We start from the raw sequence: 27,350 nt of genomic DNA on the forward strand, positions 1-27,350 counted from the left end.
CTTCAAAGCTCAGCTAAGCCTTCACCTCTTCCAAAAAGCTGTTCCTAACCCCTCAGTCTGATGTGTGCTCCTCGTCTGTGCTCCTACCATCTCCTGCATTCCTCTAATCTGGCATTTACACTGTGTCATGATTTTATTTCCACCTTGGGCCCTCCCTGGCCTGTGAGCTCCTTGAAGGCAGGGACCACATCTTTTCATCTTTCTGGTTCCAGCACTTTTTATAGTGCCTGGCACACATCACATGCTCCATCCATTTCTATGTGTATTTTGTCTACTCCCATTCTACTGCAGTGTTCAGAAAAAGCCCCTAACCTCAATTTGCATGATGACCTAATATCGGAATCTGGAACAACGTGTGTTTCTGAGACTCCAGTGGTGCTGGGGCTGTCAGGTCAGAGCAGAGCAGGGTTAGCCCAGCCCTGCGAGTCTGGCAGACTCAGCCCCCAGTTGGAGCTATGTGCTAGCCCTGTGATCCCAGACAGGTTGCTCTGCGTCTCTGAGTCTCTGCTTCCTCCTCTGTAAAAAGGGGATGAAAGGCTAATGTAAGTATTAAATGTGGTAATCTATTTCACGGTGCTTGGCACACAGGAAGCGCTTTATAAATGACAGGCTCAGAACATGTATTACTGGTTACAAATAGCAGGGCTTGGATAATGCAGAATTAGAAGCCTCTTATGTCATATGATGAGAAATTTCATGCAAGTTCTCCTTCCATCATCCCCCATCTGACCAGACCACATAACTCATACGCATGGGCACTGGCAAAGGCCCCTGTTAAAATGCAATGTGTACCAGCTAAGGCTGGATGAACTCATTACCCTAACTTCAAACTTGAATACGTGATGTGTACCATTTGCCATGTGTACAAGAGGATGAGAGGATGAGGATGTTAATAACAATACTTCAGTGCCTGCCATATGCTAAGTGCTTGTCACATGTGAGACACTGCATTAAGTGCCTTCCACGTGTTACTTCCTTCTTTCCAAAAATCCCTATGGGTAGATGTTATTATCATCTTTATTTGATAGATGATAAAACTGAGGTTAGTGAGGTTACATGACTTACCCAAGATCCTTCAGCTAATACATAGCATTTCTGGGACTTAAGCCTTATGTTTGGAAAAATTTCCAGATCCATGCTTGCTCTTATGCCTATGCCAACTTTCTGATAGTCTTTCTTATTTCTGTATCTTGTGTCACCCGGAAGAGCCAGGAGAGAATGGGACACAAGATCAAAATACTGAGTCAGGGGCAGGAGAAGAGGAGGAGGTCTGGAGATTGTACTGCTTGATTTTTTATATGGTGATTAGGCAACTCTGCCCCCAGCTAAACCAGAAGGCCACCGAGAGCCCTGAGAGAGGAGATGATAAATTTCAAAAACATAACTCTGTGTGTCTAATGCCAGCCTTAACCTAGGGCCAGACCCTTCAGCAAAGAGCTAGAAAGTGCACAGACAGCATTAAGTCTTAGAAGACATTCCTATTCCTATAGCAACGTCACCATATCTTCGGATTCACTTTTTCCTTCCCACTTGACTAGCAGATCATTCAAAAGCCAATGGTTATAAAGCAAGAAAACAATCCTGTAAAAGTTGATACTGGACCTTCATGATACGGAGTTATGGCTTTGTACATGTACTTGAAGTATAAATGCCTTTAGCTTCCCTACTGTAAGGTCGTACGTCCAATTTACCTTTAGTGAAGTGATGGTACAAAGGAACTGAGAATAAACAAAATGTTTGGTAAATGACAGAGTGAAAAATTCCAAAGTCAGGTCTAGAGAATATTTTCAGTACTGAGAATATATTATTTACAAAAATTATATATATATATATATATATATGTATATACCAGAATCCTCCTGCCCTTTGGTAAGCTTTTTATTGAAGTGCAACATGGAAACAGAAACGGACACAAATAATAAATGTAAGCTTTATGAATGTTCACAGGCAATACTCCCAGATCAAAAAAAAAATGTCCCTTTGGTTTTTTAAAATAGTTTTCCATGCCTGGGTCAAAATCACCGAATAATGCAAGACTTAGCGTATAACATTTATTGTTTAAAGTTCAGTTAGCCAGAAAATGCTAAAAATTTAAGAAAATACAATGCCTAAACATGAGCCATTTTACTTCAAAGAGAATAATTATCTTACACTTTTATTTCCCAAATTGGAAAGTTAGAAGTTTTGTTTTCTTTTTAACCGTGAGTGGGCATGTAGTTATTTCTCTCACCCTTTAAACAGCCAGGGTTTCCTCAGCTGCACCTTCCCAACACCCTCTCCAAGAATAGAGGATGGCTAGCCTTGCTTTCCTTCCTCTTCACTACCGTCCTTCCCCCACATCACCACTGCGAGTTGTTCTGAAACGGGGCCATCTCATTCTCCTCAGCCCTCCTAATTTTGGGCAGATCCACAGAAGACAGGAGGTGCTTTTTCTCATGGGCAGGGTAGCTGTGGGCCATTGCACAACTTCTGTTTATACAGTGTGTATGCTTCAGCCTATCCCTTTAACTGGCTAATAAAACCATGCCGGGAGCAATATATCCCGATACTCTGAGACAGATTTGGCTCTGGGGGCACCAACTTTTCTCTTAGTTATAAGAGTCAGAAGCAAGACCCTGGAAATGCGGAACGTGCCAAAACACATTTGCTCCCACGCAACTGACAGCCTTTTGATAGGAAACCAAATGGAAGGCAAGACCTGCATGCCCCTTATTTGATAATAACAAAGAGGCAGATGGCCCAGCCACAAAGGGCAATGTGAATGTCTATATGTTAGATGCCAACAAAGTGATTATAAAATTAAGGACAAGTATTTGGGCATTGCTTTCTAACTGCATGTTATTTTTCACAAGAAATTTCAGGGCAGGTTGGGCTTTCACATATTTAATTAGTATAATGGAACTGATTCTGCCAAGTGTATCTGTTAGTTGAGGGCTTAGCCTCCTTGTCACGCTCAGGTGCTGACAGCTATCTGGGCAGAACTCTTCCCCCTTGGAGAAGGTCTGAAGGGGAGTGTGTGTGTTAAGGTGCCCATCACTTGCATGGTGGCAGGGCCTGCAAGGGCTTTCCATCTGTACACACAGGAATAAAATTCTCCAAGGTGCCTACATTCATGACAAAACCGTCGCACCTTTCAGGAGCTGGGATAGCTCTGGAAGGTGTACTGATTGTATAAAAGCTTTTTCCTCCATGCAAGCCCAAACCAAAAAAAAAGAAAAACGACCATCATTTACTAGTACTATTTTTGCTAATATAGGTTGCAGATGATTAAAGATAAACTGTAAAGCCTCTGTAAACCACAAATTTTATGCCCAGATCTTTGCTATATTGATAAAGAAAAAAAATCTCTGAAAATAGAATATCAGCAAAGATTCTGGTCTTCCACTGTTATTAAAGATGAAGACATTATAAAGAAAACGAGGATTAGAAAATTTGCTCTTGAATTCAGGTCTGAAAGTGCTTTGTTTAATATAATTTATGGCTCATCTGATAAATCTGTCTGAATTTAAAGCTATTGTTTAAATAGCTTTTATTGTTACCTTATGCTTTGTCATATAATTTTCAGACTACGTCTCCTACAGTAAATTGCAGAGCAAGAGCTCTCAAATGTTTTGGTCTCTGTAAATACTTTTATGCTTCTAAAAACTGCAAAGAGGCCCCGTGTGGTGGCTCACGCCTATAATCCCAGTACTTTGGGAGGCTGAGACAGACGGATCACCTGAGGTCAGGAGTTCGAGACCAGCCTGGCCAACATGGTGAAACTCTGTCTCTACTAGAAATACAAAAATTAGCTGGGTGTGGTGGTGCGTGTCTGTAATCTCAGCTACTCGGGAGGCTGAGGCAGGAGAATCACTTGAACCTAGGAGGTGGAGGTTGCAGCAAGCCAAGATCGTGCCATTGTACTCTAGCCTGGGTTACAGAGCGAGACTTTGTTTCCAAAAAAGAAAAAAAAAAAAAAAAAACAAAAAAACCCTGCAAACAGCTTTTGTTTTTGTGGGTTATACATCAATCATTACCATATTAGAAGTTAAAACTAGGAACATTTATATCATTTACTTATAATTCATCTTAAAATAATAGTAATAAACACATTGCATACTAACATATAAAAATAAGTATATTTTATAAGACAAAAAGTTAGCATGAAGAATACCATTATTTTACATTTTTGCAAATCTTTTTATATCTGGCTATTAAAAGAAGACAAGTAGATTCTCATAGCTGCTTCTGCATTCAATCTGTTGTGTTATGCTCTTATGGTTGATGTATGTGAAGAAAATCTGGCCTCACAAAGAGATGTAGCTAGAAAAAGGAAAGGTATTATAATAGCCTTTTCAGATAATTTTGGATATTCTTCTGTGGTACTACACTAAAACTCAACAAGTGGTAGTTTCTTAAAGATCAGTTAGAATATGGAACCTGAAACCATATCACTGACTTATTGTACTTTGCTAAATTAAAATACACCAGTATATTTTGCACTTTGAGTGGATCATTTACCTATGTATATTTTTATAGTTATAATTATAATATATACATGGGTCACTTGGAAACTACTGGTTCACTGAGTTTTGTATATCTTCCAGATTTTGACACATTTCATTATTAGATGTGATTATATCAAGGAATTATGTTGATTAATATCACTACCCATATCATCAGAAAAGTTTGTAAGTATTGGGAAGCTGTCAAATTGATGGGGTTGGATACAAGTTTTCCAGAATTCAGATTTTTGCCTGAATGTATGGGCAGTAAATAGTGTGAACTGTTTTTCTTGAGATAACAGACTCAAAGTTCATTTTTGAGAAAATATATGAAACATATCCACATCTGAATAATTATAGTCTGTTACTCCATTAAGTAAAGTGGCATTCCATTAAAAAAACAGCTAGTTCAGCTCTTAACTCAAACAGTGACACAAGTACTTTTCCCTGGAGACAAACATGGCACTTAGGTATAAAGCAGAAGTGCTTTATGCAAACTTCCAATTTTGTCATAAAGAACATTAAAAAGGTGTGGACTCAAGGGTCAAAATTTAATGAAGTTAATTTTCTGCTTCATCAAGGACATTCTTAAATGAAACTTTTTTTTTTTTTTTTTTTTTTTTAACAGCAACTGCACAGTAATGAAGAATACCATGGCTGCTGGTACAGCTTGGCATTACTGTTCTGCTTCCTGCTAAGGCGCCAGCAGTTTTACCCGCCAATGCTTTGCACCATTAATACAAATGGTCACCGTAGTAAAAAGGGGAAACAATGCCTTAGTATTGTTATGGAACTAGTTTTTATCTCTTGGAGCCCCTGAGAGGGCCTTGGGGCCTCGCAGGGGGTCCCTGTATCACACATTGAAGACCACTACTGTAGAGGATAGTATCTATAAATCCAAACACTCTCTAATCTGCTAAACGCTTATGTCCTTGTGGGGTTCACGTAAAGAAGATTTAAAAGGTTTATTTCTGTCTCCACTCTCCTGCCCTTCCTGCTTAAAAAAAAAAAATTCCATTGTGGTAGTTCAACATAAATTGTGTGTATAGAACAAAGAAATTACAGTACTCTTGATTTCATCAGCATTTTCTCCTAACAAAGAAAGCTAGCTATTCTAACATGCTATTGAGAAAACGATTGAACTACCATGAGTTATAGGAAACATGACATGCTCAGTCCCCCCTCCATCTCACCTAACTCCCAACTCTTTCCCAAACCTTTCACTTTGGGGGTTATTTTGGATGAGCTCTTAGTAGCATCCTCAGAAATAACTGGTTGTCCTAATTCAGCCCCATGCAAATTAACGCTCCCCTAAAGAGGCCTTATTATAATTTCCAACCCTTGATGTCTACATAATCCCCTATAGTTCCTTAACTTCTTGCTTTCTAACTTCTGTTTACTGATGCACCGCTTTTGTCAGCTCAGTATAGCATCAATTAGTAACACAGTTCTGTTTATTAGGTCTCCCTAGAGCCTTGAGAAAGCTGCTTTGTATTTATTAACGACTACACAGAGCACTACTATTTTTCAATAGCATTTAAAAATGAGTAAATTACTGAAGATGAACTATAAAAGAACTTTAAATTTCAAAGGCAAGCAAAAAAAAAAAAAAGCCCATTATTTAAAACCACTCATAATACTTGCATGGTTAATTTTATTTTCAGTGTAATATCAAGAGAGGGAAGAAAGCTAAACCCAGATTCTTTTTCCTGTTCTACTTTTGGCATTTTGGAGTACACATGATTTGAGTTGGAGAACTGAGGCATAGATCTGGTGATTAATTAAGAGCAGGTTTAACAGGTCTAAATTTCATTATCACACACACCTGTTAAGTAATGCACACCTGATTCAGCAGAAATCCACCCACAATGTTAATTCAAAAATATTAAGCAATCAAGAGGAAAGAAAAAAGAGGCACACTAACTTAGGTCCAGTTTTATGTTCTCAAGCATAATTCCAATCCACCAACTTGAAATGTATCCACTTTGTTCTCTCTTATTTTGTGAATAATTCCCGGTACTAAATTAGGTGAAATTAGAGTTGCCCACACTGGTATAGAATTCACTACTCAAGGAAACCAGAGAGACCAGTCACTCCTGTGATGAATCTTTCCGAACCAAACTTAAAGTGATGGCAGCAATTATGGTGTTCATTTGCCCTGCTTTTATATTCCTGGTCATTTATGAAATGAAGACGCTGATCTGCAAAAAATCACTATGCATTCATGAAAGGAGCTCTGGGAGCTCCCCCTGAGGATCTGGCTATGAGGCAGAAACATACCTCAGTGCACTTCCTTTGTCTTGTGCTCCCTCTTTGATGTGCAAGTCACTGGTGGAGTAAGCTGTGATCGCTTTGATGTTGAACTTCTAGACTTTATTGTTACTAGCATGCGTACAAGGGGAGCTGTCAGTCATTTCTTACATCTGAACAACTATGTTTCTTTACAGCACCTCTTTTACAAGCATCAATCCTTAAATACATGTTTTCACATTCCTGCTGATTACCACACTATCTTTGTTGGGGGAGGGCTGTGCTCAAATATAACTACAGCACCCACATTTTCTGTAAACACCCTGAGGCATCATCAGATGGCTGGTAACCAACCTTCAACAAGAGAAGCCCGAGTGCAAAACATATTTCTAGCAAACGAAAACATTCTGAAAACACTCAATCCATTTTAACAGTCAAAATGAGTAGTTTAGCCAATATTTCCCCTAAGCAGCCACTGAAATTGCATAGAAACTTCCAAGCCACTTCAAAAGGGATTCTGAACGCAACAGCAGCAGGGGGCTGAGAAAGACTGCCAAAACTCTGAGACATCTTAACTCATCTTAAACAACTTTGTTTCTCTGCAATGGTGGAAACAAAATGCTTCTGTTTTACAAGATTTTGCTTGTGGTAGAAACATTGCTTTAGAAATGGATTTCTATCAAACCAATTGTTCTGTTAAACAATATCATTTTCAAAAGTGGCTTGCTATTATGGATGCTACTTAAGTGAGAGGAAGATGATTTTTCATAATCTTGTGTCTAGGGCAAACATGTGCCTGTGAACGCAATGTATGTACAATTTCTTAAATATATACAGACAAACTAGGCAATATGCAAATCTGTAAAGATCTCTGTTGAAAAAGATATGGCTCTAATTTCATTTACCAGCTCCCATCAGATTTTCTTTTCAAACTCCTTTATCGCTTCTGAAACTGCTGAATATTATCAAACCCCACTGGGAAATTCCATACAAGGAAATAAACTTAAGGTGCTTACATCACACCATTCTGGTTTATAATGAACTGCTGTCTTTTTGAATAAACGTTTCAATGAAATCCAAGTTCTTAAAGATGCCAGGTCTCAAATGAGGAAGTTAAATGATATTTTTTCATGCTGGAGTTTAGTTCAGTTTTTTTTTTTTTTTTAAATAAAATAAGATGGCATCACAAGAGATACATTGTTTCTGCTTGCTAATAAACTGCAGACGATACATTGGGAGAGACTCAATTTCTTTGGGTTGTTGGCCTGGAATATTTGGTAAAGAATAAAATTACCGTGGTGTGCAATGGTTAAGGCTATTCCATGGTTTCCATTTTTAAACAGCCCCCGCCCCTTGGTTTTAAATCAACCATCAAAAACAGAAAAAGCTTTGGGCTAGAATTTGATAAACAAGGTATGACTGTAATTTTCTAGAACTAAGTCTGGGCATATTTATTATTAATATTAATGAAAACTGGCTTGTTCTTAAATTTATTTAAATAGCATAAAGCAATGACCTCTTTCTACCTTAAATTTTCACTTCCGAAAGGAACTGATTAGCTGATCGAAGCACCTATAGCAATTAAGGGTAGAGACAGGGAATAAGGAAAGTAGGAGGCATTTATTTACCTCTCCCAAGTCTCAAACAAGAAACTAGACCATGTTTCTGTTGTAATAGAAACACTTTCAGAGAATGGTAGAGATGGAAAAGATCTTGGTGGCTACCAACTCCAACCCTTTAGCTTTAAAAACAGGGAAAGTGAACAACTGAGGTTTAACCTGACAATTAGTGCATCGCAGATCTGGGACAAGAACCCATGTCTTCATCGTCCCCTACCCTATGTGGGGGGGTTTCCACTACTCAACATTGTTTTGCTGCGCTGCAGACAGGGTGACTCACGTGTAAAGTGAGGGTGTTGGACTTCAGAGGTTTCTCAACCAGAATTATCTGAGTATCTGTAAAAATGTAGCAATACTTGAGCTTTACACCTTGAGACCAATAAAGTCAGAAATCTGCAGGAGCATAGCCAAGGGTTGTATATCTTTTTAAAACTCTCCAGACAGATTAATGTGCAGACCAGGTTGGGAGCAGATGACCTATGAGGTCTATTGCAACATGTTCACCATCAGTTGGGAAAATTTTTTGGTTCAGTTCCCTGATGCTGACCCATGAGGCCATAAGCATTTCTAAACCTTTATACTGTTTTTACATTGGCCTAGCTGTTGTCATTATCTGCATTTATCTAGTTCATTGATATGTTTACCTAAGTATTATCTACCTCTCCCACCAGAATGTACCCTCACAGAGACCGGAGACTGACACGATCACTGCTGTCCCCTCGGCTGCCAGCATCACATCTGCCACAAAAATGAGATAACACACCAGCATTTTCAAAAGAAAAAGGGGGCTGGTGTTGCAGTACGGAAGCGGGCACGTGGTCCTTCTCCACACCAGCCAGAGGAAGTCTACTTTGATCTATCCCACCAGATTAGAATCTAAGCTGCATGAAGGCAGCATTTGGTCTCCCCTGTTTGGACGTCACCTCCAGAGCCTCGACACTGGCAGATACACAGCAGATGCTCAGCGCCTGAGAAAGGCCATGTGCTAAACAGGAAGCCCTGATCAGCTTCCAGGGCACTGAAACCTTTACTTTGTTGCTGAATAAAGCAACCTTGAAAAGACATCACTGTTTCCACTGAGTTGGCCTTGACTTCTGCAGTAGAACTCCTAGCCTGCTCCTGCTAAGTGGTCACAATATTGGCAAGACCCAGCCGAGGTACACACTGAAGGCTAAAATGCATTGTGTCTACATCACATGCAGAGGCTGGGGATTCTGGACAAGACTTTATGCTGAAAAGGAGTGTAGGATTTGAAAAGTCTCACAGCCGCCTCCAGCACCAAAACAGCCTCAGGGTTCTCTCCCGTTTGGGCCACTTGGGGTAAGAGATTTGAGGTAACGGTCTGCCCTCTTTCTTCTGCATGCTGGTTGATAGCAAGGCCAAAGTTAACAGAAAAATATTTCAAGTGTGTTAATAACAACGCCAGAAATTGTTCACATCTGGCACCTCTTCCATGCCGAAGGGAGTGAACTAAAGGGAAGTGAATGGTTACCTTAATGTAATTTATCTTTCTGAGATTCCCTTTCCTCATGAGTAAGAGGAATGGGTTAGCCCCGAGCAGTGGTTCCCAAACCCGTCTTGTCCTCAAGAGAGGATCTTTTACAAAAGAAGATTCCTTGGCCTCCCCCTAGGCTTTTGGAAGCAGAATCTGTGCAGGTGTTGCTGGAGAACGGCATTTATTTTTTAAATGCTTCCCAGATGACCGTGAAGATCAACGGCATTTGGGAACCACTAAGGGACTGGAGGACTTTGCGGTCCACCCAGCTCTGACAGGCTAGGACAGACCTTCACAAAGTGAGGCCTAAGGATCAGCTGTATCAGAAACATCGGAGATGCTGTGTAAATACACGCCTTTGTGGGCCTCACCCCAGACACAGAATCAGACTCTGGGGGAGACCCAGGGATCTGCCTTCTTAAGACTCTCTGGATATGCGATGTACTCTACAGTTTCAGACCCACTGTTTCAGGCAGGATTTTAGAGCTAACTTATGGCTTATGTGGAAGCAAATCATGTTCATCACTGCGTTGTTTGGCATGTCACAAAAATCTCCTTTGTTTTAAATGGCATGTAGCTTATAGCAAATGTAAACCTATAAGCCCAACAGTCATAAAGCAGCCTTCTCTGACTAAGTGTGGCTGCCAACTTCTCAGTGCATTTTTTAAACGCTGATTCATGGCTTAAGACACTTGATTGGGAGGAAGGTGTCTCAGCTCTATTATAAGAGCACAAAGGTGGTACCTGAATTACCTAGCACACAATAGGCACTTAAGTATTTGCTGAAACAAATGTATTTACTTATTTTCACCCAGTGTTCTACAGAAGATTTGAAGTGAGATAAACAAATAAAAAGGAGACAAAAACCCTTCCAACAACTGAAAAATGAAAATAACATTCTGTGAAAAAGAGAATACTTCTCATGTGGTAAAAGAATCACACTTCTGGGTGGCGCAGTGTGTAAAACGGTTGGCTTCAATAACTGATCTGAAACTTAACCACAAGTCTTCACTTCTGAACCACTGCCTTATTTCTATGACAGAAAGGTTCAAACAGCAGGTTTTCCTTGCTTTTTCTCTTGTTTTTCATGAAATGCTGCAATTTCATCTTTCTAATAGGAACAGGTAAGCACTGTTATCCTTTACAAGCCTGGTGACTATTTGTCATTATTATTACCCTGGTTATTCTAGCTCAGATCAGCTTTGACTTCTTCAGCAATGCAAAATTCATATAAATGTGCATTCTTATACCTCTGTGTAGCATCAGGAACAAATAACATTTAAGCAACTAGGAAGATCTATATTCATCCCTTAGATTCCAACACAGAAATCAGATTGTTTTGTGATTGTTTCACACTTGTTCAACACCAAAATTCAAATCGACAATCCACTTGTATTATCTATTTATCCTAAAAATTATGCAACTGAATGCTTGTCGCTACCTCATGCAGTTTCTGACATATCCTCTATCTTATTTTTTAGGCAAACTGTATATACTTAAGTGAACCAAATGATCTAACCATAAATCTTCAGAAACCAAGGGGTTAATAGTTTTTTCATCCATGTTTAAAATTGTTTTATTACCCCCAAAAGCTACTGTAGTTTGCTTTTTTTCTAAATGTTTATCATTTTTGAAAAAGAAAAGCTCTAGATTTAAAAAGGGGAAATGCTGAATTTAGCTCATCAAATGACGACCTCTTTTTAAAATATATTCAAGGGCTGGGAAATAGAATGGAGGTTGAAACTTAAAAAAATACAAGGATTACTATAAATGTCATAATAATTGTTTACTCACAAACCAAATTTCACTTAAATTTAATATTGAGCCAAACAGCAAATAAATCAGCTTTATCTTAAGTTAAAAAATGTTTTCCTTTACTTCCTGCCAAAGCAAACTTTAAAAATTCAGTATCTCTTCCACAGTTACATTTCTGATAACCATGAAAAACAAGGAGTTAAACTTTTGAATCTGGTGTAGAATGTCTCATTCCAATTGAGAAAATAACTACAACCTTTGACCTTCCCACTAGCCTGATGGGAAATTCACTGGCACCATTATGGGTTTAGCTGTCCATGGGCGAGTAACCACTAGAGGGCAGCCTTATCTCATATCTGACAGGCGGCAGAAAAATACCTCAAATGCTTCTAACGTTCCTTTAATTATTTTTGTAGTATCTTTGATTTTCCTGGATACTTAATAATCAACTTCAAATAGAACTAAAGGTATTCCTAAACAGTTCAAAAGTCCACTTTCACAAACAATGATACCACAAAGACCGGTGGTGAGAGGTGCTAGAGATACAGCCTAGCTGACGTTATCTTTAAACATTTTAAACAAAAGTTTTTCATCTTTAAGTCACGGCTTCTTCTTTACTATGTGCTGGGTTAAGTGCCAAGTCAATTATATCACAACTGGCACTTGGGGTCCATTTTTGGCATCAAACTTTCAAGTGGTTCTAGGCAAACTGAAGTGTGTTTGAGGAAGAAACTGACCAAGATTGTGGGAAGGCAGAACCACACTTACAGCAAAAAGGACTGGAGAGGGACAGCAGAGATTACGTGTTAGGGTGTGTGTGTATGTGTGTGTGTGTGTGTACGTGTTAGGGTGTGTGTGTGTGTGTGTGTGTGTGTTATACTACTTGTCTTCAAATGACTGACAGTCTTTCATTTGAAAGACGGATTAAATGTGTTCTGTACAGCCCCAAAGGAAAGGATCAAAATTAAGGGATTAAAAGTACAAAGGAGAGAGTTATGCTTGATATAAGACTTTTCTAATTCAAGATGGAATAAGTTACCTTTAAAGATCGTGAGTTTCCCCTTGTGGGAGGTGTTCAAGCATAACCAGATAACTACTTGGCAGAAATATTGTGGGCAGGGTCCAAATCCCAGTGGGACATTCATCTGAGTGACTTTAAAGGTTTCATCTGAGACTGAAATCATCCTTATTTGCTTTCAGACAAACACACCTTAATCCAGCAGTCATTAAGGCCAGTCCCCACTAAGTGAGAAATGAGCTTTTTCAGATCTACTTGAAAACTTTTAGACTTCAGGTGATTTTCTAAAAGACAAATGATTTCTCAAGAATATATCTACAATCATGCCCCTAAACTGTCATGTAAACAAACAGGACAGCACTCACAAGCACAAGAATGCGTAAGTTTTATACTACACAAAGTCACATTAAAATTAGAAGATGCATTTGTGAATGTTCCCTTTGCCTAAGATAAGTGGGACATATAGATGTATCTCTCAATTCTATCTTAATGGGGATTGGTTACACAGGTTAGCTGTACTTCGTGGTATTCTGTATTCTCGAGGAAAATAATGCTTACATTTCACTCATATCCTCTTACAACAAGCAGACTTAATGAAAATCATGGATGAAGAGAGCTAATGATAAGCAAATAAGAATAACCCTATTTGTACCAAATTGATTTTATTAAATAGTAATTTAAAGATATTAGGCTCAGCAAAGCATTACATAATTGGATCTATTTTTTTTCCCATATAAATGCCAGAGTTATAACTTCCACTAACTAGAGACAAAGTTATATCCAGGACGTTTTTCACAGCTTCCTCCAGGGGAGGCATGAAGATAGAAATTAGGGTTGTAGTTTTTGTTTCACCATGTATCAGCTGGAAAAGCTAGGCTATAATGCAACCTCTGTGAACCTCAGTTTCTTCAGCTAAAAAATATGGGGCTATCAGTGACTCTCTATGGAGGATTACATGGTGTCAGAGTGTTTGTAAACCATAAAGCACAAAATAAATATAGATTAGCATCATCTCCCTATTTGTTTATGAAATGTCTAGTAAACTTCAGAAGCAGTAACATTTTAAAAAGCGAAATAACTGGCAAACCTAGGGAATAAACTTGACGTTTTTTATACCCACAGAAGCAAAGATTTTTAAAGTTGTCGTATTATTTCCTGAAAATATGATGAGGGCTAACAAATTTCATTCCAAAAAGAGAATCCAGAAATCAAAGATTTCAGCTGCTTCCTTGCATTTTGCCCATTGGCTAATACATGCTATCATCCATCTATTTAGACCTCCTATCTCTTGACAATTAACAGAAAAATCATGTTCTATCATGTCACACAAAATACTGACGGATAGAAAAAAGCTCTGACTACGGCTCTCTCAGTTCATGAGTCAAAAGGTTGGGATGTAAGGGAGTTATCTTCAGTAGAATAGCTAGATGGGGGAGACAGAACTTGTAAATCATTCCTCAGAGGGTCTGTATGTGGTCTTTGAGATACCATCAAATGTTAACTCACACCTGAGTTGTCACTGGTGGATGGCTCCAAAAAAAACTGTTTTTTAAGTAGAGAAACATAAAAATGGTGTAGCTGCTGACTCTGAGTGCCTAATTATGGTTTTAAAATTATTAAATATGAAATATATAAAGGCAGCCTTGATTTCTTACTAATAAAAGCTGTAAATAGTTAAAATGTATGCAGAAAACATTTCCATGACAGACTATTCTTAGGAAATTTGTTCCATATAAGCGGTTTTGTTGATCCCTATAATTTAAGAGATTTTTAAGAAAACTGAACCCCACATCTACCTCTGCAAATCTATTCATCCATCCATCCATCCATCCATCCATCCATCCATCCATCCATCCATCCATCCATCTATCCAGTAACTTCTTTTCCCCAGTAAATGGTCATTTATAAATATTATTTTCCTAGGTACCCCAGAGCAAATACCAAAGTGGCTGGGTGCTATTGTAGGTGCTCTGCAAATATCACCTTGCTGATCTCATTCGTTTTTATTGTGTCTCACTTGAGTGGGAGGGAAAGATAGGAGAAAAAGAACACTAATGAGAATTAATATATTTACAAGTATATCTACTACATATTAAAGAGCGAAGGTTTAGATGACATATTGTATATTTTTAAATGACTATTTCTGTTTAGAAACTACATTATTTCATGACTGGGCAGCATTAAATAAATTATACGGTTTTCAATTCAAGTCGAGGGCAAAAGGGTTTACTTGTGCATGATGTTGCTTTGTATCCCAAGTAATGTGATTGAAATATATAAAACCAAGAGGCTGCCCATGAAAATGGTGCTTTTAAAATACTGTCTACTTCATGGAAGGTCCAGGCTTCTCCCTCCTCCCATGGATAAATGGATTCAGAAATCCTCTTTGTCTTTAAAAGAACTGATCCCTTCTTGCCAGACAAGCACTCTGCTCAGTAGTGGCAACCATTTGGGTTTTCTCTTTTCAAGATCCAGCCATTACCTTCTCCCAATCCTTCCCATCACAGGTAACAAAAACGGTACAAAAATCCCAGTGAAGGGATACCAGGAAAAGTGTCCTTACAATGAGATCAGAGATCGAATTCCAATTTCATTCGGTAAAAAGAAAGGCCGAGTTCTTCAAAACTATAAAATCGTATTTACTAGAGTTGGACATACTACCGACACATACAGTATTTTCAAAGTGGTGAGGAGTCTTGCATTTGCACATGAATCAGGCCGGAGGAAGAATCTACGGGCCAGAAATTCCCTTTAAGCCTCTCTGTGCTCTTATAACTCCATTTACACGAACACTGGGTGAGCACTCATATGAAGCAAAGGGGTATATAATCTACTGAAACTGATGAAGCTCTTACATTTCCTTTCAGTACTCTGCTGCCGCGTGACATTTGGCCAATGCACTTTTATGACGAGCAGAACAAGTGCTCCCCTGATTATAAATGTTATAGCTGGCTCTCTCCTTTTGCCCAAGAAGCAATTCAAATGGTATTGGAATTTTGTTGTTAATTAAACAAAAGCAAAATTAAAGGATGAGACTAGAGTTGCTCAAAAGAAGATTTATTACATTTGAGCATGAAACTAAGCCTAAACTTATTTGTCAACTAATGCAGAGGAAGGATTTTCTTCTTTGGTGAGTTCAAAGGGCCCGATTTAATGATGTTTAAAAAACAAGTAAACCAGCCAACAAAGAGAATCTTTCTCTTTTATGGTGGCTTGTTCCCTCCTCCCTTGTCCACATGCATCCACATACCAAAAAGCTATAGTGTAAATAGTATTTGTTTTGCACGAAAAATCTAATTATACAAACTCTCTTACACATGGAACCAATTTAACTATTAAAACTGAGAGGCAACAGGGAAGTATTTAATAAGATTCTAAGCCAGTTTTTTCCCCTTAAATCTGATATGGAAACATTTACAGCATCCCTCACTTTCCCACAAACTATTTTCTTTTTCAGCTTAAGTTTGCAACAAAGCCAAATAATCCCATTAAAATTCAGGATGTTATGATACTGGGAGTGAAATATTCTACTTGTCCAGATGCATTCTCTCTCTCTCTTCCTCTCCCTCTCTCTCTCTCTCTCTCAGGCAGCTGAGTTTATAGAAAAATTGCATTGCCAGTACTTCTGAGGCACTTTTTTCAAAGCACAATACTATGAATCTATTATTTTATGGCAGACAGAGGTCACTCCAAGACAAATGTGTGGGGGTAGTGTGTGATTCTCATTATTCTATTAGTAAGGGATAGTATGGAACTTCACTTTGTAGAACTACAAAAGCAAAAGCCTATGTACTAGGAAACATCAACATTAAATCAAAATATTAAAACGTACTTTCCTTATTGTTTGGTGGGTGGTTACTGTTCATGAGGGGAGAAAGCAGTTTAAAATGTCTCAGCCTCTTGCCTTTCCTCCAATCAACACAAATTATATTAGACAAAGTGGATAAAGACTGGCATTGACATCTTCCAAATAGCGAAATCTATTTTATAATTTAAAGACCAAAAAAATGCTTTAGCTGCAGAGGGCATTTAAATCGTTTTACACTTACAGGGCTAATGAAATGCAGGAATAGCATAAAAGTGTTTTTTTGGGGGGGGGGCAGGGGAGAATATATTTTTTAACATAAGAATTCGGTAAGAAACCTTAATAATTTTTCCTCCCAAATAATTTTAGGGGCTTAAGAGCGCGGATCACGGGAGGTTTCCTCTCTTTTACTTATATGAATTGCATATTCCACAAATGATTAAATCCCATTTCCCTCAAGCCACAGGGGAAAAGAGAAAATTTGCTGTGGGCACATTATATAGAAAGATTTCATCTCAAGTAGCTCATCTTAACGTCCAGAACGTTTCGGCCTGTTAATAATTAATAAAAGAGATGCCACCCAATCTCTAGTGAAGAAAGGCAAAGCTCGGTGATCTGAAAGTAAACCCAGCGCAGATACCGAACTGGTGTCCTTCATTCCAGATTGCAACAAAACCCGAACCTAGCAAACGTTTAACGAGCGCTTGGCGCCCGCACGGGTGGGCAGGACCCGCAGGACAGTCTGGGTCTGCACAATTGCTGCGCATTAGGGAAGCCGCGTCCGCCACAAAAAGATGGGGCTCTAAATCCCCAAGCCTGGCGGCTGGGCCTGCCAAGCCGTTCGGGCAGATTATCCACGGCGACGAACCTGCGGGCGCACAAGCGGGCGGCGTGCTGCGGGCTGAGTTTCTCCGGAGCTGTTTGCAACCGTCCCAAGAGCGAGTCTCGGTTTCTCCGGCAGCAGAGGCGACTTCCTGCACACCTCCAAACTTTAGCTTTCCCATCAGAAAGTTCCCTGACTTGCCACGGTTTCTCTCCTTCTCACCTGAGAGGACCTCGAACCAGTCCTCCCTCCAGCCGGATCCCCTTCCCCTCCCGCCCCCGGCCCGGCTACGGAGTCCTGATGAGGGCGGAAGGCCGGGCCGGGAGGCTTGGCCGCGACTAACCCGCGCCCGTCGGCCCTCACCACGGTCTAACCTCCGCCCCTGCCCGCGGATCTCGTGGGCTGCCGAGTTCCTCCCCACCTCCATCCACCAGCCAAAGTGTCAAGCGGGGGTGCGCCTCTGCTCCCTGGGCCGCCAAGGGCGTCTTGGCACGCTCGAGGCGCCCGTCTAGCTCCGGCCCGCGCGCTTTCGGAAGTGGCCGCGGCGGGACACAGCGCGGGACACAGCGCGGACCTGCGGCACTTGCCCGGCCGGTGGCCGCTAAGAAGCTCGGGACCGCAGGGGGAGGGCGCAAGGCCTGGGGCGCTGACCAGTCCCCGGGGATGACATCGCGACCGCGCGCAAGCACGGCCCTGCCCGGCCGCGGCGCCTCCCCGACCTAGGCCGGAGCTGTCCGGGGTGCGGGCCCTGGGGACCGGCCGCTGGCGTCCCCGGCTTCCTCTGAACTCCGCAGACCCTCCCCTTCCTTCCCGAAGCGCGGCGACTCCCGGCAAACTTTCTTTTGGGAGCCCCGCTGGGTGCCAAGCGGACCCAGGAGACTGACAGGAGCCGGAGGGGGCAGCACAGGGGTATCCACCCCGTGCGCCTTTGCCCCCAATCGGAGGCAGGCCGATCCCGTGGCCGGGCTCAGGTGGCGCCGCGGCGGTGGCCCAGAAGGCCCTGGCGGGGCCCCCGCGCCGAGCCCCGGGCAGTACGTGCGTTCGGGCAGGCGCGCCCACCCCTCCCCCTGCGCGCCCTCCTCCCCGCCCCCCGGAGCCGCCAGCCCACCCGGCCCCGGCGGGGCGCCCGGGCTCACCTTTCATCGCTGCGATCACAAAATACATCATTTAAGCCGCGGTGCGGAGAGCGCAGGGAGAGCGGATGGTCCGACCCCGGAGCCCCCTCTGCCGCCGCCGCGCCGCCGCCGCCCGAGCCACAGCAGCAGCTGCCGCAGCTGCCCGCCCGCCGAGAGCCATCCCGAGCCATAAGAGGCTCCATGTGACCGGCTGACATCACGGCCGCCGCTCTGTTTACACCGCGCCCCTCCGCTTCCTCCCGGGGCGGGAGGCGGGAGGCGGGAGGCGGGAGGCAGGAGGCAGGCGCGCCCCAGCGCCGCGCCCCGCCCCGCCCCCGCGGGCAGGTGAGCAGCAGCGGCGGCTCGGCTGGCCCACCCCGGCCGGGCCTGCCCTCCCGCGACCCGGGCCCTCGCCCGGGCGCCCGCCTTCCCCTCGCCCTCGGGATCACCTGTGGCCGCCGGTCGCTTTTCTGCACGCAGCGCCCCGCGGAACGCGCCTCTGACCACTTTCTCCCCCCACTCAGTGGGGCAAGAGGCTCGCAACCCGACGCCACTCTCCCGGCTTCCCGGAGCCCTTGGAGGCGATGAATGCGCCAGCTCGTTGGTGGAAAAGACAAGTTTGATCTGGGGAGCTACGGTCACTCTCATTTCCTAGAGCGCCCCAGCTCTAATCGGAAGGTACGGCGCCCTCCTGGGCCGTGAAGAACGAAGCCACTGGGACGGTCCCGGGAGTGAAGTAAGCTCCTCCGAAGTCTTTCTGGAGAGACTCGGCCTGAGCAGAGGAACTCCGCCCACCCAACCCTTGGCAACCCTTGGATATTGGCAGTTATACCAATAACCAAGGTCCTGGTCTACACCTGTTCCCCCGACCCCCTTCTCCGCGTCCAAGACCACTGATACCTGCAAGGAGAGCCGGAAATTGTACGTGAATCACCTAAATGAACTCGTTGCCAGCTGATTTGAGCCGCTAAATTCCCAGGCTCTTCCATCTCTCTCCAGAGAACCCATCTACAAGTAGGAAAAGCTATCGTTTTCATACTCTAGAAATGAAACATTGTGGTATTTTTGACAGAAAATAAAGACCTCTAAAGGTGAACTTTGTACATTTTAACATGCAGCTGAGACTTAATTCCCTCTAAACTTTGAAGCTTACTTCTTTTTACTGTCCTTATGGAACTGTAAATCATGACGTTATTATTTTACAGATCAATCTCTTTACGATGAATTTCAGATGCTACGTACCCAGCATCTGCATTGTTTAAAACTTTGGTCAGGGAGTCTATAGTACCGAGCATAACAGAAAAAATTCTGAAAAGCCAAGTTTGCGTACCTATTGCGGTTCCTTCGCGAAATTTCATGCTGCTTTATTTTGTTGGTCAGTTTCCACTCACAACTTAAAAATCAGATGGCCATTAGCTGTTGCATTCATGATGATTAAACAAGGATAATTCTAGCATATTTTTTTCTCCATGTGAGTTGCTCTTGCCCCTGAGTTGGGCCACAATTTAAAACACAAGCAGATAATCAGCACTGTAGAAAACAAGGATTCATACAACACTCCCTCCCCAGCCCCCTTTCAAGGCAAAATTGAGGCTTCCAAGCATTTATACAGCGCTCTGATTTAGAAGGTCAATAAAGTTCATTGTCCTTCAGTCAAGCCATGGCTTTATAAAAGTTTGATTTCAGATAAATTCATTCTAATATAGTTTTTTTTCTTTTAGATTTTTTTCCCCAAATAAAACTACAAAGAAAATAAATTGTAAAAATGTGAACCCAGGACCTACCCATGTTAACTCAGCTGTCCAGCCATAGCGAAGTGGACAGGAGTTTCAAATGAATCAACCATACCCACTGTAATGTTTACAATTATGAAATTAAATCACACCATGTTCCTATGATGCAACTATATCTCCCAATGAGGCAACGCCCCTCAGTTACACTGACACCATCATTCAAATTTGGTTCTTGATTTCCCTTGTGTTAGTGACTAATGCCAAACTATCCTATAAGCAGGTCCCAGGTACAATTTTCTTTCTTTTGTATCGTTAAAGGATGGAAAACCATTGGAGATTGCATCCTCGTAAGTATGTTCTTCCATACTCAATGCAAATGAACCCAGATATACAACTCCGAGAATTCACAATGCTACTTTAAAACAGTATCCTGCTTTAGAAAACAATGTTTTCAAAATAACCAAATCTGTTAGCTCTAGCCTGCCTGTCAGACATCTGACTCCAAGGTGAATAGTCTGACATCACTAGTAATCAGTATTTATTTCCAGATCATTTCAAATGAAATCAGTCATTGGGAACAACATGTAATGTGACATCTGCTCCTGTAGTTACAAGTAGAATCATTCATTCTATAGATATGTCCCCAATAGAAATATAATCTCAAGTACTTATCTGAAATATTTACACATTTATTCAACAAAGACATTTCCAGAATAATGTAATACTGACCTTGCCCTTTAGTGATGTATTTCATTCACTTCCTACAACTAATGAGCAACAGAATTTGAGATATGAAGTCCTAACCTTCCAATGTAGCTAGATGCTATTTGTAATACATGCCTCTATTAAATGTCTTCAGCTTTTAACCCAGGTTATATTACTGTTCTTTATCTTAACACAAAGCTCTTTGAGAGTAAAAACTAGAGACTGTTTTTTTTTTAACCACTCAAAATGCACATTTTCTATGACATTATAAGGTCCCAACCAAACAGATCAATCAGGAGTAAAAGGGACCATCTGCCATATTGAAGGGACATCTCCCTGCAGTAATACCAAATTGGAACCATAAATGATACATTTTAGTACAAACTTTTACCCACTGTATATTAAAATACAATCATGTAAAAGGCGGGCATGGTGGCTCACGCCTGTAATACCAGCACTTTGAGAGGTCAAGGCGGGTGGATCACTTGAGGTCAGGAGTTCAAGACCAGCCTGGGCAACATGGTGAAACCCCATCTCTACAAAAATACAAAAATTAGCCAGGCGTGGTGGTGCATGCCTGTAATCCTAGCTACTACTTGCGAGGCTGAGGCATAAGAATTGCTTGAACCCAGGAAGTTGAGGTTGCAGTGAGCCAAGATCACACCACTGCACTCTAGCCTGGGCGACAGAGCAAGAATCTGTCTCAAGGAAAAAAAAAAGTATACAATTGTAGAAATACAATAAAACATTAAAATGCAATAAATAGGTAGGAATAATTGTCTGGATTTTATTAAACAAATGCTTATGAGTAAGGGAGAACGCCGTGCTAAGGAATATATTCTTTCTTTATCTTTTTACCAAGTGTTCTGGAAAAAAAAAAAAAGTAAATATTGCTTACATGAAGATAATTAAACAGAATGGGACTTCTTTACCAGGAATGGGAGTTTGCTATATATTAATTTGCAGCTCAAAGGTTTCTGTTGGCTCATCTTAGAAAAAGAAGGCATACAACATACTTATAAACACATGTAACTCATCTCAGTCTCCCAGGATTGTCATAGCCCCACGTGGTGTTCCTGTGTGCTGGGTTCCACATTCAATCTGTCATTTAGCAAGAAAGTAGAGAGACACTTCTAATGCCAGGTTGTTCCCAAAAACACCTCGGGGAAAAGACTGGTGCATTTTTGTAGGAGTCTAGACTGGAGTATTATTAGTAAATTGGTGCCAATCTTCCTATGTTACAGGTTAACTAAATGATACTTGACTTTATAAGAGTATATTTTGTTTTTCACCACAAGTTCTGATCTCATAATTTGCCACCCCAAATCATAGATATAATGCTACTGGGGAGAATGACAAACCAGCGGACTGGCAAATTTATCACGAATCTGCAAGTGGCTCCTAGGACAAAGGTGATTTCAAAGTTTGCTGATGCATGTGAGGCATAGCATTTTGGTTTTGTCTCACCCAGGCCCTGCGTCTCTCTCTCCAGTGTGCGTCTGCTTGCTCATTCAATTAATTTCCTTATAGCTGAACAAGAAAGGGATCAGTGAAAGGTTAATGTGGTCCTAGGCAGCTTGATTCAATGGAGTCCTTAGCCACCACTGCACTGTGACCTTTAGGAGTTGAGCCATTCTGGTTGACACAGAGCCAGGGGACCAGGTTTCCCATAAACCAAATAGGGTCAGACCCAGAGAGTTGTAAAGCAAGGATACTTGGGAAGCTATGGACATGTCACAAACTAACCTAGAAGAGATCACAGCTTTACTTAAACTGGAGTCCAGAAGGAGCCAGTTTCTCATAAAGGAACACTTACAAATGGAGTAATACTGGTGAGACCCAGAAGCCAACAGTAAGACAAGGAGCTCTGCTATTTATGAGTGTAAAGAGGGAGGGGACAAGTGGATTAATGTGGTTTATCTGCCTTTTTCATGATTTTGAAACAAATATAGATGTAGATTGAAATGTGCATGAATGTATACATATGCATAGTCCATGAAATATGGGTGAAATAAACTACATTTGGGTGGCAAGAGACACCCACAATTTTACACACTCACACCCACCCCCCCACACGTATTTCTCATAATCAGCCATACTTACTGAGTAGGTATTATACTGACACTGTGATGGAGAATCGAACAAGAATAAGACAGTAGCTCTGATTTTGAGAAGGTCACAACAAATCAGCTGACCTGTGCTCTGAAAACTGTAGAGTTCCATGAGTTGGTCTGAACATTCCTAAAGGTGTACCGTGTCTGGTTGCCCATTGAAAAGATGTTTGCACAGCACTCTGCCACTTGCTAACAGTTGATAGATGACTGCAAATCATTAGTGTGGCTATTAGTGTAATGGGATGTTGGAGGTGAAAGATTTGACTGAATGGAGACAATGGTGCAGGGCTTCTGGGGTTTCTGGAACCATACATTTCATCCACCAATTAGGAAATTCAGAGGACTGGCTTATGTTTTGTAATCATCACAGTAAGGAAAAGGGTAAAGTTCACAGGCATACAGAGCTGAGCAACCGCCACAGAATAGGTAGGTGGCAGGTGCCTCACTACACACACACCAGCCAAGGCAGGAAGGGGAGAAATGCAAACCAAGGCCAAGAGATACCTCCATTCCTTTATGTCCCCATGTTGTGCCCTCACCCCATTCCTATACCTGGCAGTGGAACAGGCCATTCAGGAATATATATATATACATATAGGTAAGCGAACACAAGAAATACAAGTGAACTCAGAATCTGGAATCCTGGGTCCAGGATAGTTTCACACTTGTCATTAGCTTTCTACATCACATCGGGCAAGCCATTTTACCTTTGAGGACATCAGGCTCCTCAACTGTAGCCTGATGGAGTAGGAACTGACTGCAACGGGCCCCGACAACTCGAACATTCTGTGACTGCTTTCAGAATCACTCTCCATCCACTTTGCAGGGACACTTTCTTCCCTTTCTCTGCACTGTGCCATGTCTGCTTACTTCTCCAAGAAGCCTTCTTTGTTTGCTTGAACTCCATGGTATGGTGGAATGAGCTTTGGCATTGGATGAAGTTGGGCTCAAAACCAACCTACATCCCACTCACTAGCTGTGTGAGCTTGAGCAAACCTTCGTTTCACCATATGTCAAAGAAGGAGGGTAGAGCCTTGTAGGGTCACTAGGAGGATTAAACAATATACAGAAAGGAAAAAGTGATATCTTTCAGTGGAAGTGCCATCACCACGCCATCAGCCCCTACATTGTTATACACACAGAGCCTGTGCCTGACAGAAAACGTTGACCGTTAATCACAATTTGTTGAAATGTTTCTCAGCATGCACTTTTGCTGAGCGTTCTCCAATTTTGAAACTCGTGTGTGTGTGTGGTGTATGTGAAACAAGTATAGTGGACCCTTGAACAACACTGATTTGACATGTGTAGGTTCACTTAGACGAGAATTTTCTTCCACTTCTGCCACCCCTGAGACAGTAAGACTAACGCTTTCTTCCTCCTCAGCCTACTCACCGTGAAGACGATGAGGATGAAGATCTTTATGACAATCCACTTCCACTTAAATGAATAGTAAGCATAATTTCTCTTCCTTATGATTTTCTTAATCACATTTTATTTTTTCTATGTTACTTTATTGTAACAATACAATATATAATACATACAACATACAAAATATATGTTAATTGATTGCCTATTTTATTGGCAATGCTTCTAGTCAACAGTAGGCTATTAGTAGTTACGTTTTGTGGGATTCAAAAGTTATATGCAGATTTTTTTACTATAAGGGGGTCAGCACTTTTAACCCCTATGTTGTTCAGGGATCAACTGTATTTATTAAGCACCTGCTAAGTATTGAGGACACAAAGATGGAGAAGAATTAAATTGCCCATTGGCCTAAGAGGCCCTGTGGTCTGGCAGACTTTTTGTGTCTTATTTCCTATAGGAGAGGAAGTTCCCATCCAATGAGCAATGACTAAACACCTTCTGTGTGCATTACACTGTGCTAGTATGTCAAGAGGAAAGGACAAAGATCAAGACATCAGTCTATCCTTCAAGGAGCTTGCAATCTAGTAGGAAAATAAATCCAGTGCTTATAATGTAAGGCCGAATGTGTGGCACATACTCGAAGTGTTCCAGAAATGAAGTACTACGTAAGTCAAGAATAAGAGCGGTTACTGTGTGCAGGGTTCATCTGAAACTTTAAGAGAAGAAGAACTTCCTGAAGGAGATTTGAGTTAGACCTTGAAGGCCAAATCACATCTTGGTGGATAGAAGTAAAAATGAAGAGCCTCTCAAAAGGAGGATAGAACACAGTTGTAAAAGTACAGGCTGGGTGCTGTGGCTCATGCCTGTAATCCCAGCACTTTCGGAGGCCAAGGTGGGCAGATCACCTGAGGTCAGGAGTGTGAGACCAGCCTGGTCAACACGGCGAAACCCCATCTCTACCAAAAATACAAAACTTAGCTGGGTGTGGTGGCAGGTGCCTGTAATCTCAGCTACTCGGGAGGCTGAGGCAAGAGGACCACTTGAATCTGGGAGGCAGAGGCTGCAGTGAGCCGAGATCGTTCCACTGCACTCCAGCCTGGGCGACAGAGCAAGACTCTGTCTTAAAAAAGTAAAGAAAAGAAAAGAACACAGTTGTAAAAGTGCAGAGACAGAAAATGCATTTCTCACTAAAGGAAACGAATAGTGAGCATTTACCGTAGATAAAATACAGATAAGAAGGGGAGAAAGCCCAAAACGTAGGTTGTAGCTATTTCTTCTGCCTTCCCTCACAGTGCCCAGTACAGAGCTCTGCAAACTATACACTTTCAGAGAATGATTTTTGAAAAAATAATTGGAGGTAGAAGGAGGGAATTGTGCTTCAGAAAATAAATCTCTTTGCAGCTTGCCTATTTCAGAGTCTTATTGTAAGGATTAATAGTTGGTTTGATAGTCATAAAGTTAAATTACACTTAATAAAACACACAGAGCAAAAGAGTTCCACATCACAGCACACCGAGGAAGAATAAAACTGGAAATGGATGTTATTTCATCAGAGTGAAAAGCTAAGCAGAGCATTTTAGGATGAACAAGATAAATGGAATGTTATTTGATTTTGTATCTCATCCATTTCAGTTCTGAAAATTATCTGAGACAGTTCTATTAATATAGATGCTTCATATATAGGCCATATTTTATTTTTTAAAGAACTATCTTAAAAATATATTTTCAAATAATGGAGAAAAGATAAGCGGTTACAGATGGTTTTCCCTATTTTTGTCATGCATGATCAAGGACTGCACAGTAACGTGGGCTTCATTGGGAAATCCGAATCTCGCGGCTAGGAGTGTTCCAGGAGCAAATGCTGGCATTATTTTGCTTTCACAGGGAAAATATGTTCCTGTTCGGTCAAGCAAAGTAATCAATTATTCTGCATTATGAAATACTCATTTTATAACTATTGACATTTCAGACAGTTGTGTCACATGTCAATAGTGGTTTTGATGCTCACATTTAAGCTCCAGCTTATAGGATGGGATTCATCTGGGCTGACAGTGTCTGATCAGAAGTCTATTCTCTGCTCTCAGAAGTCCATCTATTATTTATGTCCAGTCCTACACTGTGGCAGTCTGTTGTGAGCGCTAAAACAAGAATAGATTTGGGTATTTTTCGTTTTAATAAAAAAGGTTAAAATTTTCTCAGTATATTAGATCCACATTTTAAAAAATCAATCTTCTCTTAAAAACTCTTCCTACATTTTGTAAGATAGAGGTAGATTAAATTAGGCATTCCAATCAGAAGTTCCAAAATTCATGTTAGATTTTTAGCATCTAGTGAAGCCTTGTGTCCCCAAAAATAATTTTGTGAAATCAAAATGGCTTTCCAATCATTGTATAATACCGTTACTGTTGCTGCTACTACCTCTCCTACTGGTTAACCATTCCTTGGAACTTCCTGCGTGGCAAGCATTGATTTTATGCTCTTTTAAAAAATCATTTCATTCACTGAAAAACATTCTGTACTTTTATTACATTCATTTTACAGATGAGGAAACTGGGGCACAGAGAAATTAAGTGACTTGTCCAGGAGGACAGGGCCAATAACTGGTGGAACCATAAGAAAAAATCCATGTACACTGATTCTAGCATGTGCACTTGTAAACATTATGCTGCAACTCTCAGAAGTTGAATTATTTTTTCCTTCAATTCAGCACTACTTAGTATTTTGAAAATAGCAAGCTGACTTCTCCAGAAATCAAAAAGTACTACCCTAATAACATCTAGGCATGTGTGCGAGAAATTCTTTTATCACTGGCTTCTGTAATTGAGCAAGGTTAGCATGTGTCATTATGAATTATTGCACAATTTAGTAAATTATTTAATTACTACTAATGAGGAAACATACTGTACATGGTTGTAATTATCCTGTTGGAAAACAATGTTGCCATTTGTACATTTCAGAAACACTTGCTACATACTAAATTAACTCTTGAGGGAAGTTTATTTTGTATTTTGGAATAATCAAACAACTCTAAATGTTGTTAATGGATGTTAGATAGGATTACAAGGAAAC

The 27,350-nt window shown here is 41.1% G+C and overlaps 1 protein-coding gene across 2 annotated transcripts in view; it reads right to left on the reverse strand.

Moving 5' to 3' along the window:
- Window positions 1-27,350, reverse strand: part of RORA (RAR related orphan receptor A) — a 740,821-nt gene that overhangs the window by 86,975 nt on the left and 626,496 nt on the right. Inside the window, exon 1 of one of the 2 annotated variants that reach the window (XM_025389590.1) lies at window positions 18,386-18,528. The exons of the other annotated variant lie outside the window; for it this stretch is intronic. Within the exon in view, the coding sequence (XP_025245375.1) occupies window positions 18,386-18,416 (31 nt within the window). The 5' untranslated portion in view covers window positions 18,417-18,528. Of the gene's footprint in view, window positions 1-18,385; window positions 18,529-27,350 lie in introns of those variants that run through there. 2 annotated transcript variants of the gene reach the window in all.

Source organism: Theropithecus gelada, chromosome 7a (genome assembly GCF_003255815.1).
Source record: "Theropithecus gelada isolate Dixy chromosome 7a, Tgel_1.0, whole genome shotgun sequence".
NCBI classification, from domain to species: domain Eukaryota; kingdom Metazoa; phylum Chordata; class Mammalia; order Primates; family Cercopithecidae; genus Theropithecus; species Theropithecus gelada.